The sequence below is a fragment of the Nilaparvata lugens genome, chromosome 6 (genome assembly GCF_014356525.2).
Source record: "Nilaparvata lugens isolate BPH chromosome 6, ASM1435652v1, whole genome shotgun sequence".
Taxonomy (NCBI): domain Eukaryota; kingdom Metazoa; phylum Arthropoda; class Insecta; order Hemiptera; family Delphacidae; genus Nilaparvata; species Nilaparvata lugens.
In genome coordinates this window covers 38,596,329-38,612,355 of record NC_052509.1, presented here as the reverse complement: position 1 = coordinate 38,612,355, position 16,027 = coordinate 38,596,329, and the positions used below count along the sequence as shown (strand labels likewise).

The 16,027-nt window shown below is 35.1% G+C and overlaps 1 protein-coding gene across 1 annotated transcript in view; it reads right to left on the bottom strand.

Moving 5' to 3' along the window:
* LOC111062473 (sushi, von Willebrand factor type A, EGF and pentraxin domain-containing protein 1-like) overlaps window positions 1-16,027 on the bottom strand; it is an 85,523-nt gene that overhangs the window by 8,571 nt on the left and 60,925 nt on the right. Inside the window, exons 34-36 of the mRNA XM_039431451.1 lie at window positions 9,414-9,784; window positions 8,402-8,573; window positions 4,012-4,188 (exon numbers count right to left, since the gene is read on the bottom strand). Coding sequence (XP_039287385.1) covers window positions 4,012-4,188; window positions 8,402-8,573; window positions 9,414-9,784 — 720 coding nt within the window. The remainder of the gene's footprint in view (window positions 1-4,011; window positions 4,189-8,401; window positions 8,574-9,413; window positions 9,785-16,027) is intronic.

Sequence of the window (16,027 nt, the reverse complement as noted above, 5' to 3'; positions counted from 1 at the left end):
GAACAATATTGTTACTTCTGATCCATCTCTCTGTATCTTTAATGACTGATTTATCAAATCTATCTGAGATTAATTGATCTGGCAAAATATTTATCAATTTATTACTCATGTAAATGAATAAAGACATACATGAAATAATATTCTGTTGAACCAAGTTGAATAAAAATTATAATAAAATGATAAACTAATATTTTTGATACAGTAGTACTTACAATTTCATACTTTCAATTATAATAAAATAATATTTTTGGTACAGTATTTACAATTTTATGTTAAGCATGTTAATTATCATGTTGAGCTTCTTCTCCTACACATCTCCTTCTTCTCTCTCCTCACTTTCATCATTATGTTATGATGTACAGAGCCTAGAAAAAAGGAAATCATCACAGCAAATTAAAAATTTAATAAAAGTTGATTCTCAAACAAGTTTCTTGACTAAATATGCAAACGTTCTAAATAATAGTAATATTAGGAAAAAACCTCCAATGAGATGTAAAGATTATAGATAGGGTTAGTGAAAATTATGAAAACAGCTCAATATTTCTTTCACAATGATAGTTTGACAGTAAGTTTATATAGTGGTATTGACATCAACGTCTTTTTCTTCTAGCTTTTTTGTTTTGATAGCTTGTAAAGTAGAATTTTTTCAGCTTGTTGCACTGCCTGCCCACTAAGAAACACACCATTGCACCATTAGGACTGGAGAATGCATCATTAGGACTAAAAAATGCACCATTAGGACTAAACAAAAATGGTAAATATAGGAAATCAAAAGTGACTAATTGAAATTAATTTATCAACTTACTTGCTACTCCTGCTGATCCTCAATTTCGCTTCCACAAACCAAGGTGCAATGATAGGGTTCATTTATTTCTTGATAGCTGTGCTATTGTGCACCCTTTTAGTGGCTGGAACATAAAATATCACAAAGGATTGGTTCAATCATGTTGGAAATTTAAAAAATGTATGAGAACATTTCTTATTAGATACAGCAGCTCTGTCCTTTTTCAACTTCACACCACAATATCTAATTGTTTGTGAACTGAATAGAAATATAATGAACTACAAGAAAATGTTACCTTTTATGAAAATTTCAATTGAATCACGACAGAATATACTTTCTTGATGAATAAAAAATATTTTAAATAAAATTAATGAATTTTAAGAAGAATCAACAATGATATTAGATCTACTTGAATAACTTACAAAGTTTGAAACTGAAGTATGAAATACAACATAATAGTTAAATAGTAGGTAGTAGTTATAATAAGTTATATAATATATAAGGAGGGTCTCTGCAAGGTTAAGAAAACCTGAGCGCAGAGGCCGAGAGTTTGAATTTTTCATAAATTAATAGGAAATATAAAATATTCTTAGATCAGAGATAACTGAAAGATTTTCACAGTATAACAATGTAAATCTGGGGTTACACCAAAGTTATTAACAAAATGTTAATAACTTAATCCTTATGATATAGATTCTATTACTTCGAACGGAGCTTTACAAACACATAATGTTCACCATGTGTATGATAAGTTATGTTCAATCTAATAGAATTTATAAAGATTGGGTTATTAACATTTTGTTACCAACGTTGGTTCAGACGCGGCTTCAAACTTTAATATTCATTATAATAATATGGTAGTAAGTAATTTGGATCACATTTATCTACCAAACCATTGGTTTAGATGCTAAACTATTTTTAAACAAAAACATAATATTTTCTTAAAAATAGTTGAATAGTTTTTAAAAATGGTTGAATCTTGAAAATGAAGATTTTGGAATAACACTTACATATAAATTTATAATAAAAAAAATTAAAAATCTTAGAAATAAATAATAAATGAAAAATATGAAGTCTTGAGAAAGAAGCAGATCATCATAGATAAATTAATTAATAGTGATTATGGTAACCGTCTCATTCAAAAAAACTATTAAATATTAATCATTGGTCAGAATCTAGTAAATAGCTCACTAGGCCTATATTCCAGTCAAAGATGCTTTGATTTTAATTGATTCCAATGATTCCAGTTTCTAAACACATCATGCTAAAGAGTTTCATACCTTGGCTATGGTAGGGTACCAATAGCATCATTATAAGCCTACTTGGAGTTTATGTAAGCAAATAGGCCGAGCCTTTTGAATAATTATTATCAAATTAATTATCAATAATTCCAGTACACACATGTAGAACTGCCTAAATATTGATTTCAAAAAACTACTTTTTTGCACAAATTTCGAAAGATGAAAGGAAAGATACAAAACAATCCAACTCTCCAGGACAAAGACCAGCTAAACTACCGTATCCAATTATCAAGTAAAATGTAACTGATGGTTCATGGAAAAGTAATCTAGAACACCATATTTCTAATACCAAAAAGAAAAATCTTGTTAGATACTTACTTGTTAGATACTATTTTGAAGATTTCAATTTCCAAACGTCAGTAAACAAAACGAAAATTGCGAATTCCAAACAGTAAACAAACTATTCAGTGATGCTGAACTGCAATGACTGCAATGGTCACCAAAACTGGGCCACAGCGCATGTCCAGAATTGATGTATTATGGGTATGTTTCAAGGAAAGGTATCAGATAGATAACTGAGAGATAACATCTGATATGTTGAAAATATGCTCACCAAAACTGTGCCACAGCGCATGTGCAGAAAAGATGCATTGTGGGTAAGTTTCAAAGGGAGGTATCTGATAGATAACTGAAAGATAGCATTTATTATGTTGAAAAACGGTTATTAATGATATCTAACTGATGTGTATCAAAGACATATCATTCGATATGTATATTTTACATATCATTGATACATAACTGATATATATCTGAAACTTTCTGTGCTGTGTGGGAACTGTCTGCGGCATACTGTTAAATTTGTTCTAGGAATGCGGTAATGAGATACCTAATGAACGGAAATTATAGGACGAAATGTTAGTTTCAAAGAGATTTTTATGCTTATGAACGGATAGAATTAAATTTTTCATGTAAAGTTGTCTTACTGTTAAAACTGGGAACTCTGCAAAAAGGCTATGGCTCTGGGATATCGTCTTGGTCTTCCAAGTGCAGCTTTTAAAATATATCTCTGAATCACAGAGATTTTATTAAAATGGACATCCAATGCTCCACCCCCTACTCTAATACCATATTGCAATATGGACTATGCATATGCTGAATAAACCATCTTCATTATAGTTGGGTCATTAAGTTCATTTAATCTATGGGATTTGTGAATCATGTGTTTTTTTTCTTACACATGTTATTTATATGTGCATTCCATTTAAGATGAGAGTCTACAAAGACTCCTAGATATTTAGTTTCTTTCACGTTTTTTAATGAGTGACAATCACAATCTCCATCACCAGTCCGCAATCTTTCCCGTTCAAGACAGATTGAAGAGTGTATTCTGATACCAGTATTCAGAATATCTCTGGGGAGAGAGCTCACTGCTGGTGAAAATACCATATATACACTCTTATTGACACTCAGCATAAGAATGTGTTGGTCAAGCCATGATCTAACAAGTGTTAAATTCTTAATAGGAAACTATTATATCAATGTAGTTATACTCGTACATTCAATATTAGTCATGCTTGTATTGATATTTGTTATTTTTATTTTCATAACATACAACTGGTCCACTTCTCTAAATTTAATTTAGGCTGCTGCTGGTCGTAAAGGTAACAATAGTTTACAAAATATGTATTGTTTATAAGATATGCCACCCCAAGTAGACCCAAGTGCCATTACAGGAGAGTCCATCTATCTGCTCCATACAAATAACAGTAACAGTTACATTTCGGGACAGATAACAGTAACCGATACAAGTTGAGTAGGCTACACGTAGTAGTTCTACATAGGAAACGCCACGATTGTTTTTTGGTTCGTAGGAAACGTCACGCTTAATGGGTTTGTGGAAAACGCCACCATACGAAGTGCCACGCTACCGGACTTATTGCTAAGTACAGAAAAATGAAACCTTACTAGTTTTTACTAGTTACTTACTGAGACATTTGCCTCGTAATCGGGACCATTTTCCATTTGCCTGACAGTGGATAGAAAATAATCCAAATTCACGAAATCCTGGCACACATTTGAATTGAGCTAAACTGCCATACTTTGTATCTGACAAAATCGTTAAAGCTGTATTTGCTGGCAGAGTTGGTATTGAACATTCAACGGCTGGAAAAACAGAAATTTCCTACAGAAGGTTGATTACAGTATTGTTGAAAAATAACTTAATACTGATTCAAAATAATTGCAATAAAAGTAGAATTCAAATTAAAATGTAATAACCATCCTTTCTAGAAAGTGTTAATTATTTTTGAAGAAGTGTTAGAGAATAATTTTTGAAGAGAGTGTGAGAGATTTGACATGAAAACTGGCAGTTTATTGAGAAATAATGGAAGTTGAAGTTTTAAAAACAAAACAATCGATTGTTTGTAAGATTAATGTGAATACGTATGGATGATTTGCTGGTTATTTAAATTATTCATAAATGGGTAAGACATGATAGGTTTCTATATGTACAGCCTACTATACAATATGTATAGAAACAAATCAAATCAAAATTGTTTATTGTCGTTACAAAACAAATTGTATAACAAGGTCAGGTACATTACATTTACAATTTATAACATTCTTCATTCATCAATCCATGAATAAGTACCGTTAACGTTTTTTAACACACTAACAATAATAATAGTAATAGCAAATCAACAATAATAAAAACAGGACAACAACAATAATATTCTATATGTCTATAGATGCGTTATCTAGTGTCAAACATTCTACAAACACTATAGACACAGAGCTCACACAACATATCTTTCATGCATTTTTAAAACTGCTCATATTTAATGCTCTGACTTCCGTTGGCAACAAGCTATAAATTTTCTTACCAAATTCATGAAAACTGTTCATGCAGAGTTAGTTGTAAGTTACATTGACTTCTATGCAACAATGTCTTCTGGCGTGTTCCCTTATTGTGAATGTAATTATTTGTCTGCATTTCATGCATGTAACTTTTTACATACAACAGACACTCAAGAATAAAAAGAGATGGAACCGTCAGTATTTTTAGCTCTCTGATCAAAGGTTTACAATGAGTTCTACAGTGGACATTAAAAATAGCTCTCACAGCTCTTTTTTGTAAAATCATGAGCTTTTTCATTTCAGACGAGTGTCCCCAAACCACTATGCCATAATGACAAATGACTTTGAATGTGTGCATAGTAAATTGACAGCAATACATCAACATTGACAAAAGGTCTAAATTTCCTGATGAGAAATACACCCCTAGCAACTTTTTTACTGATATTTCCAATGTGTATGCCCCATTTCATGTTTGACTCTAACGTCACACCCAAAAACTTCACCTCCCCATTTCCTGAATAATTAGCCAAGGAAAAATTCATCGTTTGGGTTTTGTTGCTGATCAGACTAAGTGAGTTGGCTGCTGTCCAGTCTTTTATAACAGTATTTGCATCATTTATAGGAATCTCATATGATTGGAATCTATCAATAGATTACAGTACAGCCATCTCAACTACAGATACAAGATGGAATACAAGATCTATAGTGAGGTCCACGTTATAATGTAGGTGGATAACATAGGGCAACGGCAATGCCGATTCTCTGCCTTGCAACTGCCTTCTATAGAAGATAGCTGATACCGGTATATCTGATGTGATATATTAACTGTTTATTCTTGTTGAAAAATTATACTTTATTCCCCAAGAAATATATTTTTCAATGATTTTATATAATAAATTTTCATGATTGAGATTAAATATGTTTTTGTCTTTTGAAGCGTCAACCCAATCAGCCAATCGGAGGGAGAGCTTCCTGTCCTGTCGTGAGAAATGTTGAGGAAAAATATTAAATCAACTCCTAAATACAGTACTGTATATAGAATTATTGTCATTTATTGATAAGACGTGACTGAAAAACGCCTCATTTGGCTTGGCGCTAAAGAAAGTCATTTTAAAAAAAATCGGGTGTGGCGCATTCACACAACTTTCCTTGCCGTTATGAAAATTGATCAACTGATGCTAGTGTTCACGCGCATCTCAAGTCTACTATTCAAAGATCTGAGCCAGCTGGTGACAGGACAATAACGCTGGAGAAATAACACCTGAAATTTCTACAGATATGGGAATAGTAGCAGTTGATAGAGCTTATCAATGGCTATTCTAGGTATAAATTTGATCAAAATCGTTAAAGCCGTTTTTGTGAAAATCGCGAAAACCCCTGTTTTTGACAACATTTTCGCTATTTTAGCCGCCATTGAAATTGAAACTGAAATTCTCTATTCTCCCAAAAAGATTAACAATACAATTATTATATTTGCAAGTAAAAAATAAAAATACATTTCATTAACAATACAATATTAATGCCATACAATTTTAGCCGCCATCTTGATTGCTTTTGGTCGAAATTGTTCGTGTCGGATCCTTATATTTTAAGGACCTCAAGTTCCAAATTTCAAGTCATTCCGTTGATTGGGAGATGAGATATCGTCTACACAGTCACACATACACTCAAACACACACACACACACACACACACACACACACACACACACAACACACACACACACATAGGGCGGTAAGTTAGTATTTAAAAGTAAAGCCACATTGCTCTTCCAAGAGAAGAAATTCCATTAAGGGCTGCATCCTCTCCTTGATAATCATGGTATAGTTTTGTAAGCAGTGTTTAGCAAGCTGATTCCTCTATAGTTTTTACAGGAACTTCTTAGTCCAGTCAATATAGACATAAAGAAGAAGGTGTGCTTGCAATTTATATTGTAGTTCTGATTTTTTAATATATTATTTGGATACATGAGAGAAGTCCAGAACAAATTTCTTCATGCAAAATTTACTTGTGTTAGATACAGAGTGGCCCAAAAACCTCGTATTTTCATTCAATTTTCCAGTTTTTTGCTATTTCTGCCAAATCCAGTAATCGGACGGATGGTTGAAGCCGAAAATAAGGTATTTTTCATAATACAAGGAGCATTGTTGTCAGTTGTAACTGAAAATCTATATGAGATAGAGCGCTCTACCTGATCTTAGATTGTAGGCACAAAAATACGCCCAGAGGGACTTTGAATTATATATCTAACTAAATGGTAACAATCGAAAGATATGATTGTTGATCAAAAACTAAAATTCATCAGAATTGATTTTTTCTTTAAATTTTACTCATTTTTGAAAAATCATAACTCAGTACTTATTGAAGATAGAGAGTTCTGAATGATCTCATTTTATTCAGAATTTTATAATCTGAAACAAAGGTTAGAGCAAATTTTCCGTCCGATTACTGGATTGGCAGAAATAGCTAGGAAATGATCTGGAAATACGAGGTTTTTGGGCCACTCTGTATCTAGCACAGGGAAATTTTGCATAAAGAAATTGGTTCTGGACTTTTCTCATGTAACCGAATAATATACCGGTATTAAAAAATCAGAACTACAATATAAATTGCAAGCACCAATGTATATAGTAACTGGACTATTATTATCTCCCTTCTTGAAAAGAGATTTGACTGTAGCAACTTTGCAAACTTCTGGGATGCTTAATTATTGTCTCCAGCACATATTTATCAAATGGTGGAAGCAAAGTTTGAAGAAGAGTCCCCCATGCTTGAACAGCTCCATATTTAAACCATCCGGCCCAGCTTGTCTTATCTCATAGTCTTTTCTAACCTTGTATTCTGCAGGCTAAACCCTATTTAATTTTAAATATCCGTTGATATTCCTAAATTGAAAAATGTTGTAACCAGCGAACAATGAAGACTTGCAGGTTTCAGGGGCAGTGGGCGCGCACAGGCTCACTCAAAGACTGGAAAAATATACGCCTATGCTATGCGTAAAGTGACTGTATTTACCAAAGTTCAGTCAGTGAACGTCAAGTTTCTATTGTTCATGCCACAATTTACACTATACATATATAAGTAATGAGTTATACATAGAAATGGATTGATGAGAAAATGGTTCAAGATTTTTAAGGTGAAGGTGGAATAAAAGTACTTGAACCGATAATGTTGGGGCGGTAATCATTATACGACCGCGGCGCCCCCCTAGCCGCGGCGCCCGGGGCGACCACCCCGGTCGCCCTGTCCTTTGGGCGGCCCTGGGTAATAGGGCAAGGAAGGTAAAAAAATTATGAATGTCATTAATGTTTCATGAATAACAAGTTTTGAGTTCTAATTTTTGAAATAAAATTATTTGTTGCTTTTCCTCTTTTGTTGCATTTTTTAAAAATTCCCTCTACTTTGAGTCACCCGTTACTATTGCCAGAATCAAAGTTTTTTTAAATTAAAATATTAGTCGTTCAAACATGCTCAATTCTATTAGACAAAGTCTCATTAACAGAAACGAATAGTCACTGACCTTCACAGATAATTCTGGAGGCATGACTCCAAGTACCACTTTTCAAGCATTCTGTGAAATTTTCACCCTTCAACAAATAACCTTGTCGACAACTGATGTTAAACATTTTGCCAATAGGATAGTGAGTTGTGAATTCAATTTCTGGCTCCAAAACATATCCATTACTTGGTTCCTTGAAAACACAGAAATAAAACCGTAATTAGGAATGATAGTAACATTTTGTTAGTCAATTATTCAAACTTAACCAACACAAATACGCAAGAAAAATTACTATTTATGTTATTAATAGTTTTGTGAATAATTTTATAAAATTCATCAATTATATAAACTGAATTCAACAAGGATAGGGTACTACGTAAGCGAAGTGTTAAAAAGAATGTACTTCTAGATAATGAAAATATAACGCAAGTAGGCTAGTTAACTAATGAAGTAAAATGAAAACATTTTTTATTTAATGGAGTTTTGACTTTTTAGTCCTCTCTACCACTCAACCTTGAAAATCATAATTGTCACAATGCTTAATCACATTGTAAATTGTTGTAAATCACATTGTAAAAATGCTTAGCTGTCAATATATTATTATCATTAGGTGCATTTTGATAAATAATTTGAGAATAGAGTATCTAGACAAATAATACATTGTACATTTGTTTTAAGTACCAGTACCAGTACCATAAAACAAATGCATTGAATCTGGACGATATGGATTGAATATGGAGTGGCTGTGGCAGATCAATTTTTTTCAGTCAAAAGGCATTGACAGATCGAAAACGCTTTCTTCTCTCCCATTCAGATTCTATAGTTTATCAAAGTAAATGTGATTGCTTTCATTTCAATAATTTTATTTCAAATCTAACCTGATGATGGTGTAGCAACCGACATAACAGCCTATATAACTCAATGTATATGATGAATATGCGATTCACACACCTTCAAGGCGAATTATTCACGATTCTACAACTAATGTAGCAAACCAATTGCTATTGTTTCAGACTGGTAAGTGTTCAACTACCTCAGGTGGAAAACATTGTTTCTCCTTCTCAGTCTCACATTTCCAAGACACAGAATCTGCCAGCGAAATCTCTCCTTTCCAGACTCCATCCTTGTCGCAGGTCCACTGCAAATTCTTCAAAACCTCGTCATCGACAGTCAGCTCGAAGCCTTTTTTACATTTCACCACCAGTGAACCACCGTAACTATGATTTGACACTACAATATCGAAGTGGTTGCTTTCAAGCTGTGATGCACTTTGATTCAGAGCAGGACAAACGGTTTGTTTGCATACTATTTGTGGTCCAGACCAGGTTCCATTCAAGAGACACACCCTTTGCTTTGGACCAATCAGCTGGTAGCCTGGAATACAATCAATGTCTATGGTGTCACCTGAAAAAATACATTACATCAACATTTCCAATTCAATTAAATTATTCAATTACATGTAACAGATAATGGGATTTCGATTTGTTCTTATAATATAAACTAGTGCGCTCTCTAGACTGGATAATTCGCTTAAAATGCTACTGTTATTCTATTGAAAGCAGTGGTGTTTATTCGACAGAGGCTGGCTCAAACAGCACTCTGGTTTGTGGACTGTATCAATTACATCGAGAACATTTTGGGGTTGTCTGGTGTCGGGTAGCAAGTTGAACAATTTAAATGGCTAAGTGCACAATAACATAGGCCTACCTTCATGTCCAAATCCTCATTGCTTCCAGGATCCCAGGTCCAGATCACGATATGAGATGAGACGACACTTGGAATAAATCACAATAAATCACTTTACAAAATTGACATTACAAGAAGTGAGCTGTTCGATTGGCTGGCAGCTGGCGCAATTATGCTATGTGCATCACCCTTCAATTGCCCCCTCAACCACACAACGCCAGACAACAAAGGGGAACATTGATATAACGTCCGAACAATCCGCCCACCTTGGAAGAACTTCCAATAACCAAAAAAAAAACAAAAACAAAAACCACCTATAACAAACCCTACTAGGGAAACTAGGAAAAAAAGGAAATATCTTCACTCCTCAGGGGCCATTGAGGAGACTTATACAAAAGGAGTAGGAGGCCCACGGAAAGGAGAGGATTGGACAAGAAATAATGACTATATACAACCACTATAGATGAAAACAAGAAACAAAGCAACTTGGGAACCTTTCCCACATGTAAAACGAGAAATAAAAAACTATCCACTAAACTTATTGAAGTTCCCTTCAATAAGGCCTAATCTTCATCAATAGGGAGGAGACATACCCTATTGACAGCCCTAGTGAGACTTCCTTTTGCAGTCTGTACCTCCACCACTCTCACAATGTATTTTATTTTCTTGAATGATGCTGCTATTTTGTATGTTTTATTGTTGTGGTATGTGGGGTGACGAATGCTGTATGATTATCAGTGTTGTATTTGTCAGAGTTTTGTGGATTGATCTTGTTTTTTAATTTTTTGTAGTAGTTGTCAATCATTGAGGGTTTGTATCCATTTTGTTGTGCAATATATTTTATTGTGTGCAGTTCAGTGTTGTAATCTGTGGTTGTCATTGGGATATTTATTAATCTGTATAGCAGGTGGTTGTAGGCTGCAAGTTTGTGTTGGATAGGGTGATTTGAAGTGCAATGGATTGTGGTGTCGGTTGTTGTGGGCTTTCTGTATATTTTGAATGTTTTGAATGATTGGTTCTGTTTTGTGATGGTGATATCCAGGAATTTATGCTGTTGTTGGTTTCTAATTCAAGTGTGAACGTCAAATTTGGGTGTATGCGGTTGAGGTGGGTGTGTAGTGTTTCAAGTTGTCGTTTGTTCCCCCTGTATAGTATTAATATGTCATCTACATATCGGAACCAGTGAGTATTCTATTGGATTGGATGTGTGATTGGGATCATGGTTGTGTAGGATGTGTTTTTTGTTCTATAGTGTGAATGAAAATCTCTGCTAGAATGCAAGATATGGGTGATCCCATAGGGAGGCCATGGGGTTGAAAATAAAATTTACTATTGAATTCAAAATAGTTTTGTGAGGTTACAAGTTTGGTTAGAGTTATTATTTTCTTGCATAATGTCCTGTGGGGTGTTGTTTGATTTTAGCATATCTTCTAGGTATTTCAATATTAGGTATTTCTAGGTATTAACAATCCACAAAACTCTGACAAATACAACACTGATAATCATACAGCATTCGTCACCCTCACATACCACAACAATAAAACATACAAAATAGCAGCATCATTCAAGAAAATAAAATACAAGGTTGCATACAGAACAAAAAAACTCACTGAAAAAACTTTTGTCCCCACACAACACCTCTCAAAATCAATACAATAGACCAGGAATTTATAAGCTAAATTGTAGAGATTGCAGCAAATTCTACATAGGTAAAACAGCTAGAAATTTCAATGTAAGATTCAAAGAACACACAAGAGCCATAACCCATCCGTCCTCCCATTCCACCTTTGCAGAACACATCATCTCCTCTGACCACACACACCCTGACATAGACAACAACCTCGAAATACTCCACTATTCCCACAAAAACAGAAAATTAAATGTACTAGAAACAGTTTGAAATATACAAACACACCAAACAACAGCCAAGCAATATTCTAAATGACCAAATCAACTTTTCCTCCCACACCCTGTTGACAAACTCATTTAAATACTCCTCCATTAACCACCAAAACTCCCCTCCACCCCAACCAAATTTCACCCTCATAACCTTAAAACACTTCAGTCCGGTTTGGCTTGAAAATGTGCGATACCAGCACGAAACGGACGTCGCCACATCAAATAATGTGAGTGTTTTTCACTTAAAAGTTTTTTAAAAATTTAATAGTGATCAATTAAATTATTCAATTAATGTAACAGATAATGGGATTTCGATTTGTTCTTATAATATAAACTAGTGCGCTCTCTAGACTGGATAATTCGCTTAAAATGCTACTGTTTTTCTATTGAAAGCAGTGGTGTTTATTCGACAGAGGCTGGCTCAAACAGCACTCTGGTTTGTGGACTGTATCAATTACATCGAGAACATTTTGGGGTTGTCTGGTGTTGGGTAGCAAGTTGAACAATTTAAATGGCTAAGTGCACAATAACATAGGCCTACCTTCATGTCCAAATCAAAACTTCACAAATCAAGACTTATACAAAAGGAGTAGGAGGCCCACGGAAAGGAGAGGATGGGACAAGAAATAATGACTATATACAACCACTATAGATGAAAACAAGAAACAAAGCAACTTGGGAACCTTTCCCACATGTAAAACGAGAAATAAAAAACTATCCACTAAACTTATTGAAGTTTCCTACAATAAGGCCTAATCTTCATCAATAGGGAGGAGACATACCCTATTGACAGCCCTAGTGAGACTTCCTTTTGCAGTCTGTACCTCCACCACTCTCACAATTCCATCCTGTCCAGCGAATATCTTCGTTATTCGACCAAGCCTCCAGTGAAGAGGGAGAAGGTTACTTTCCTTTAAGAGAGCCATACGTCCAATGTTAACATTACTATGTTTTCTGTACCATTTTGTTCGGGTTTGCAAGCTAGATAGATACTCCAATTGCCAATGTTTCCAGAATGAGGATACAATTCTTTTGAGTAAACTCCATCGATTTCTCAAGTTCACCGATTGAATTGATTCCTCTGAGTCTTTACTCTGTGTTGCTAGAGTAATTTTTCTTGCTTCCAATTCAATCTGTTTGGAATTTTCATCATCATTACGGTACGGTGGGTTTGGTGTGGCCAGCACTCCAGTGGTTTGTCTAACCAATCAGAACCATTCCACCACAGAGAATTACCAATTAATTCATTGAGCAATAGTCCTCGACTAGCACAATCAGCTGGATTACATTCGGTTGGCACATATCTGAATTGCTCTGTAGACAGGTGTTCCTGTACTTGACTTACACGATCTGCCACAAACGTAGCCCAACGATGAGGTGAAGACCGAGTCCAACTCAATGCCACAGTTGAATAAGTCCAAGCTGCAATATAATCTATGTTTATAATTTTTGAAAGCACTTCTTGAACTTCATGTAATAATCTAGCTACTAGGACAACCACACAAAGCTCCCATTTCTTCACTACCTTTACGGATGCCATATCATCCCAGTCACATCCCGATTGCCATAGGTATTGAATTATACTCTTGAAGGTAAGCATGAAAGGTCTCAAATATCCTAATGGATCAAAAATTTGTGCTAAAGTTGATAAAACATTTCGTTTTGTAGCTAGACTGGATGGAACCTTCACCCTGTAGAAGAGGTAGTAACCAATTGGATTTGATTGGAAGCCAAGAATTTTAATGGTTTTATCAGACTCCAAAGTGGAATCTTTTGCATCAATAGCGCAGTGCTCTGGAGGGAGATTTGATAGAATGGTAGAATGATTGCTGGCCCACCTTAGTAATTCAAATTTCCCTTTGCTTAACAATTCAGTAAGCTCAGACTGCAGTTGCTTGGTTGCTTCCATTGATGAGACTGATGTAACTATATCACCCATGTAAGTAGAAAACCGTAAGGCTTCAGAAGCCGCAGGGAACATTTTTTCTTCATCTTCAATAAACTGATGCGTAGTACAAATGGAAAGAAATGGTGATGATGATACACCATACGACATAGTTGTTAGAGTATACTCTTTCATTTCTTCTCCCTTTTCGGATTTTGTCCATTTTATTACAACATTATCCTGTCTATCATCATCTAACTCTTCCAAATTTCATTTCTCCCTTTCAAAAACATCTTCAATTTCCTTTTTCGGTATGGGTCTTCCCATTGGTTTGATTTCATGTGGACTATGAATCACTTTTAACTCTTTCCCTAAATTACCGTTGATCGGTAAATAACTGTTGAAGGCTATACCTTGTTTACCTGGAACTTCTTCTAAATTATCTCCCAATTCTTCTTCTCGAATCATGGAAACATTTTCTCCAACATTAGTTCTACCTTCAAGATATCCCGATATCTCACTCGTATTTGTTTCCTTGGATGGTAATTCTACAATGTATCACCAGTATTTAAACGACAAACAGTTGATTTGTATATCTCCTCACAAGCCATTTCACTTTCCAATAATTTTTTTGTCCTAGGTGGCTCTTCTACGACCCAAAATCACTTCACCAACTCTTCTAAATTGGCATTGGAATACATGCACAGATTATTTGAGATAGTAGAACTCTCCTCTGAGACCTTACCCATCAGGCAGTAGCCCCATACAGTCTCTAGGGCAGATGGTGTACCCACTGGACCAATCACCTTTCTTCCAGTCAGAATGAAGGGGAAGTATTCAGCACCCAATAAAATATGAACCTCCTCTGAAAGAAAAAATTCAGGATCTACTAGATCCAGTCCTTCAATATGTGCCCAGTACACATTTTTATCTGATTTGTAGCTGCTATTTTGTTGACTACCAACGCGGTAATTTTTAATGAAGGGGAGTTCGGTGTTTCAAATTCACAGTTAGTAATTTCATCTGTCACTTCCAGTTTAGTATCAGATAATCCATAGATTGGCAAACTATGTGTTTTCTGCACCACTAAACCCAGTTTTTTCATGCATCGCCTTGTAATAAATGACTTGGTGCTTGCACTATCTAATAATAATAGGAGTCGAAGTTACTTTGTGCCGGTTTACTTGATCAGTCTTGAATTCAGTTAATAATTTAGTAAATCTGAACTTTTCGCGTATTCAGTTAAAGTTTTACGAGTTTCTATATAAATCGTGTGACTAACGTGTGTATTGTGAATATATGTGAGTATGCTGAATCTGTAGTGGTATGCAGACGGACATAAAAAGCTACTGTTCACCCACAGCTTCATCAAAGAGGATCCGGTCAACAAGTTCGCCCGAGGTCGAAGGACATTCTCATAAAAAGAAATCATCCAATTCAGCAATGGGGATCGATGAAGAGACCATGAAAAAATTATTAAAGGAGTTAGAAAGTCGCCTATCATCGGATATAGATGGTAAACTGAAAAAACTTAAAGAAGACTTTGAAAGCTCAGTGGCATCGATAAAAACAGTAGTGGATGAAGTGTTGAACGAAAATAAAAATCTGAAGCAACAAATTTCTCAGCTTTCGGACACAAACAAAGTGCTTTTGAAACGGGTTATTGGCTTGGAAGATAGAAGTAGACGGAACAATTTGATTTTTAAAGGACTAAAATTCAATGTGAATACATTCAATGCAGTAAACGTGGTGAAAAATTTCTGTATCCAGTTTTTGGGAGCGAGACCGGATGTGTGGATTAACCGGGCCCATCCTCTAGGTCCAGCGAGGGATGGAGGCCCACTCATCGCAAACTTTCCCGACAACGCCGATTTGACACATATTCTAAATAATGCGAAAAAGCTCAAGGGAACAGGGTTTTTGTTCACAAGGATTTTTCCTCAGAGACCAGAAAAGCCAGGGCGAAACTGTTCGTAATGAAAAAGGAAATCATGAGGGTACGACCACAAGAAAAAGTATTTATAAATCATGACCGTCTTACTATCCGCAACGTCTCATTTGAAATTGATGGAGAAGGAACGTTGAAATCAGGGAACCAGGACGGGGAGGAAAAACTACGTGATGTTCTTGGAGAGGACGCAGATGCGGTCGTCAATGCGCTGAAGGGAGCCGATCAA